The following is a 5,974-nucleotide window of genomic DNA, read 5'->3' on the forward strand; positions in this document are numbered from 1 at the left end:
TTTAATTAATTCATTAATTATTCTTTTTAATTACAAGCTGATTAATCTTTGATGTGATTTCAGACATCTTCTTATTCGTCGTATTACCAGCATTTTAATTGTACATGGTTAGACGTTATTTCTGACTTCAGAAAATCACCAAGACGCTTCAAATCATGATGGCATCTATTTAATATATACTTGTTTTTTTGTTTGTTTGTTTGTTTGTTTGTTTGTCTAAATGTTTTAGTTGCTGGTTAAGTTTTAAACTAGTTTGCGATGTCATAATTGTTCCCGTTCCAGTCAATTTTTTTAATTTAAATTACACATCTTAAAAAAATTTTCCAATGCATAATTACTTTCAAAAGAAATTTTAAATTTGAATAACTTATATTTATATCTCGTTTATGAACAATGTTCATCTTTTGCTCATGTTCAGAGATTTCTTAGGAGCGTATTAAGTTTCTTTAGTAGCTCTGATTTTCTATATTTGCTTGTGATCAGTTTTCAGTTGTGATTTTTTTAAGAGAAGTTATTATTTGAGGCAGTTTGTCGAAGGTAGCTGGTTCAATTCAACCTCGAGGTAGTTTCTTCTCATACGAGGGTGCAACACAAGATGAAGTACTTTCGAGATGAAGACTGTACTAATTCCGATTCTATGTGAAATTTAATATGGTATATTGTGAGTAACTTCTTTAAAATGGTACCAGGATGATGAGAATGATGATGGCGATGATGAAAATATGATGATGTGGTGGTGGTGATAATGATGATGTGGTGATGGTGGTAGTGATTATTAAAATGGTGGTGAAGATTGTGTACTGAGTAAGATTGAGATGATAGTATGATGACACACAACCCCTGACTGACTGGTTCATGTAATTAATGTTACACGAATTACTGCTCCAATACTCAGCGTAGAATGTTTAATTCTTTTTATAACCTAATAACGATTCAGTACACAACTCAACTTGACAATAATTTTATTTGGTAATCAATAACATCGTGTCCAATTCATATGATGGGGACCGATTTAATTTATGTAAATTTTTACATGAAACTATTTTAAACTTAACGTTTTCTTTGAGAGTATTAATAAATGAATAAATAAATAAATTAATTAATTAACTTATTAGTTTATTATACATTTTATTTTTAATTAAAACCCACATACGTGTAACAAAAAATGGCTGTAAAGGTATGTTGGTCAAACAATAACTTGCTAGCTCGATGGGACAGCTTACGACTTATTTTGTGTTACTCATTTGAGGGAAAGCCGAGGATTTTCATTTAAAATTTGTTTTTCATTGAACTTTTATTATTGCTATTATTATGTTTTCATTAGTATTATTGTTATTATTATTTATATTATTTTTATAACTTCAAATATTTTTACACATTTTTCAATTAAAATTTGATTACATTACTTTCAAACTTATAGCACATTTTTTGTATTTATGTATCATGTGTTTGAAAATTTCCAGCTGAATCTACGTACAGTCAATCACGTCAATACGTTGCTCTGTGTTTATGATTTGTTAAATTAAATTAAGTATATATATAAATATATATGTGTGTATGTATGTATATATATATATATATATATATATATATATATATATATATATATATATATATATATATATATATATATATATATATATATATATATATATATATATATATATATATATATATATATATATATATATATATATATATCTGTATATATATTTGATTTTCTGATGGTAGATCGTAAATCATTGTCAAGTTCCTTGAGTTCAAAACCAATATTTGTATGTATTATAAGCATGATAGAACATTTAAGCATGATAGAACAAAAGGTTTTTCGGTATTTCTAAACCATCTTCGGTGTTCGAATATATACATCCTGTGTCTCTACAATGTTATTGTTAAGTAATGATGACACGTAAGAATGTCATATGGCCCAAAATGACCGTTAAGTATTCACATTAAACAAACAAAGAATTAACATTGTAGAGACAGTATATATATATACATTTGCGTATGTGTGTGGGTGACCATTTATTTTTTCGACATTCAATTTATTATCTTCCAACTGAGCCTTGCATATACTTTTTATGTACATTATATCGATGTTCATCTGGTTAATTGTATTGATTTTTTCAAATTCATTTTAATTAATTTGATAATAATTATTTATACGCGGACATTTATTTTAAGTTGTTGGAGGGCTGAAGTATTAAATTAATAAATTAAAATAAATAATTGAAACCTATAATGTTCTGCTGCCTTGGAAATGGAGTTATCGATTAAAATTATTGGCTCAGATGATTGGCCACTTGTAACAATCAGGCTTTAATGTTCAGAACTATCATATATATTTACCACCAAAAATAAGATAAAAATTGTCGTTATCAAGGTTGAGATAGGTTGGGACTGTCGGTTTTGTTATACCCCCTTGCACATTCACTCACAACACCAGTTGCCAATTTTATTATTAATCTCCTCGCCACTAAAAACTTATCATACTACATACTTGGTAATCATGGTAGCATGAGGATGAAGAATTATGAATGATGATGAGAGATGATGTAATGGTTGACTCGCCTACTACTGCGTTGCGTTGCAGTGACGGAGCTGAGACATCCTCCAAAGCCATACGCAATGTCTGTGATGCTTTGTGTGTATTGTAATCTCATAATTAACGCGGGTTAAGAAATAATAAACATTACCATGCGAAATGTCCTCCACTTGTATCATTAAATAAGATTAGATCGTGATATTCCAAGTATTGTACTTTTTTGAACTATCGATTTCAAGCAAACAAAATTTGATTTTATTGTGTTGGGTGAGTGTTGAAGGTTGTATGTGTAATTGGTGTGGTATATGTATTGTACATAAGAATGGATCATACTTAATGGGATATGGTGGTTATTACTACTTATCAAACTTACTTTTAGTAATTTTCACTCATGTTGCTCCGCTTTCATTTAATTAACCGGTACTTAGTCATCTTCATCAACATCCTCTGTCTGTATAATTGTTCTAGTTCATTTGGTTACAAAAAACATTATATAAAATCTATATTTCCAGTGAAATACCCCAAACTAACGTCTTCACAAATATTTTCTAAAATTTATTAATGAAAAATTATTGTATTGCTCAAAAATGCTTTCATTATTTTGGCTTCTATTTATCCTAATAAAATGATAGGATACTTGTATATTAGAAACAAATTTTATACATATATGAAACCTTCAATATAATTTTTTATTTCAATTTGTGAAAAAGTTTAAAAGCATCTGCATGTTGAGAATTTTTTCCAGTATAACGCCTTCATATTTATGCATTTTAGTCATTTTTGGCAAAAGATTTTTCCAGTATAATTTTAAATTTAAATGTAATTTCGAAAATTCGACCGTCCCAATGAATCTAACATTAGAATCTGTAAAATTGACTTCAATTGAAATAAAATTTATATTTCCATATAACAAGGTCTTAATGCTACCTTCGTCGTTCAACTGCAAACTTCAACTATATTTCACTTATTAAAAAAACACAACAACGAAACATTCAACGTAAAAATTCATTAAACATGGCGCGGTGCGTAAGCTTAGTTTTGAAATTTACTTCATCTATTCGAGTGAAACAAAATATTTTAAAAATACAATTTTTAAAGTTCGCAGCAAGTTCGCCAACATATATTTAAATATTCAATCTAAAGAATATTAATCTTTGCGTTTATTCACATTTTAATATAAATTCAAAAAGCATGTAGTTGAAACTCAGTATTTCAGAAATATTAGCGCAATATGAATCGTTTCTGGACTACTTCATTCTCTCGTTTAAATTTCTTTAGATTTGAAAGCAAGAGATTTCCTTCTCTAATAAGCAATGTGTGTGTTATAAAATAATTACCAGAACGTAGTATATGAAATTTCAAAAATGTGGTAACGTTGAATAAATGATAAGTTATATAATTAAATAATTCCAGCTAAAATGATACGCCACTTTTTGGCTAGCAACTGATCATGGTAAGACCGTCATCATCGATATCATCATTATCATCTCTATCATCATCTTCCCGTCCACCAGCTTCACTTACGTTAATTTACATATCAGTATATTTAGTTTTAAATGAACGAGTTGAAATAGTTTGTTAGATAACGAATGTTTCAATTGATTAGCATTATTTATTTGTTAGGAGTGATGTTTCTTAGTTGGAAGCTAGCATTTTAATCAGATGACGTGTTTTAATAATTAAGATTAAATCTATTTTGAAAATTTTGATTTTTCAGTAAAAATGAATGATTCAAATAAACTAACAAATGAAGTTAATAATTTTTTATCAATTTGAAAAACATCACGTAAAAAAGTAATGAAAGCATTTCTAGGGCAGTAATTATCTATAGAATTTGATTGGATGATCGCCTACGTTAAAAATATGTACAGTACATAGTCACACAAGTGCATTGGGACGCAAATAGTCAAATGGCTATGTTATATGTTCATATTGCATGATGCTTCCTTATACTGAAACTCTCCTTAGACTCTCAAGTTGACAATTTTCTTTCATCTCCTTGAACTATCTATCCAAATTCAGATTCGTTTTAAATCAATCCTTTTTCTTCTCGTTTCAACTTTTTTCTTTAGTTTCTGTGCTCAGTTTTTGTTTTTTATGTTGTTGTTGTTTTTCAACATTCTGAAAAATTAATTGTTTGGCCCATTTTTTAAGCAACTGGTTGCATATGCTTTTGTTTTCTATAGTTTCTTTGGGATGTTCTAAAAGGCTGACGACTGCCTCCGCGAGACCACTGGCTTCCAAGATTTCACGACCTATTGAAGGATAGTCAAGAAGCTGTTTCAAGAGTACCTCTCTAATTTCCAAAAAAGGCAAGGAGTGATTTGGCAACGGTGCTAACCAGATTGCTATTGAACTCAAAATTTGTGAATTTGATAGTGATTGAATAACTCCCACATTTTTGAGTTGTTCTTTGACATATGGAAGTTGTTGCATAACGCGAATGGCTGGCTTTCTTTGACCGTTCAATTCTCTGTCTTGTTCGGCAGCTGTGTTCATAATTTTAATTATATCTGAAATAATACAAATATTTTTGTTGTCATTAATGATTTCAACTTCATCAATTTTTCTTTTCCTCTTCCCTCTTTCTTCTCTCTTTCTCGTTATCATCACATCACCACCGTAAAGAATCGGTCCGTTATCTGAAGTTTGACGTTTACAGATTGATGATGTTGACGGTTTGTAATTTTTTGGGCGAGTGCTACTTTTTGCAGTTCTTTTGCTCGTTGTTACCTGTCCATCACCAGCTGGTTTCTCCATTTTTTTATCGTGGACAGGATCGGCTTTTTTTGATTGCTTTTTGTCAGGTGTTGCTTCTTGCAAACATTCAGATTCCTCGTTTTTACCATAAGTTGTTTGTATTACCGGTTCATTTGGAATAGAATGAACTAGTTTTATTTTGTTTTCAGCAGCTAATTTAGGTAAATCTTCAAGATTTCCATCCTCATCACAAAAACCAAATAAATCAATCATAATTTCTCTTTTTCTTTGTCCGTTTTTTTTGTTAGGATTAAAATACACTTTTTTCGTATCTTTTTCATAAGCCACTTGTGTTAAATTTTCGTCGTCTTTATCAAAAGAACCAAATAAATCTCTTATCATTTCTTTTTTATTTGTTTCTTTTTCTTGTTTCACTTCATTCTCATCAGCTGTTTTTAGTAAATTAGAATCGTCGTCCTCACCAAATGAACCAATTAAATCCTCTATACGTCCTCCATGACTTTTCATTTGTTCAGCGTTATAGACACTCGTTATTTTGTCTTCATTAAGAATAAAATTAGTTTCTTCTATTTCCTTTTCATTAGCAACTTCTGGTAAACTTTCGAAATCGGAATCGTCGCTTTCGTCAGAAAAACCAAATAATTCCTCCATCAATTCTTGTTCAATTTTTATTATCTCAGCATTTTCGAGAACATATTTGTTTGCCAT

General features: G+C 29.5%; 1 protein-coding gene across 1 annotated transcript; it reads right to left on the reverse strand.

Annotated features, from left to right (window-relative positions):
• Positions 1 to 4,600: 4,600 nt before the first annotated feature.
• HELRODRAFT_165535 (hypothetical protein) lies at positions 4,601 to 5,974 on the reverse strand (the record flags this gene model as incomplete). The annotated part of the gene is made up of 1 exon (XM_009032094.1): positions 4,601 to 5,974. One exon carries the CDS (start codon positions 5,972 to 5,974, stop codon positions 4,601 to 4,603), a length of 1,374 nt encoding a protein of 457 aa, XP_009030342.1.

This window comes from Helobdella robusta (genome assembly GCF_000326865.2).
Source record: "Helobdella robusta unplaced genomic scaffold HELROscaffold_8, whole genome shotgun sequence".
NCBI lineage: Eukaryota > Metazoa > Annelida > Clitellata > Rhynchobdellida > Glossiphoniidae > Helobdella > Helobdella robusta.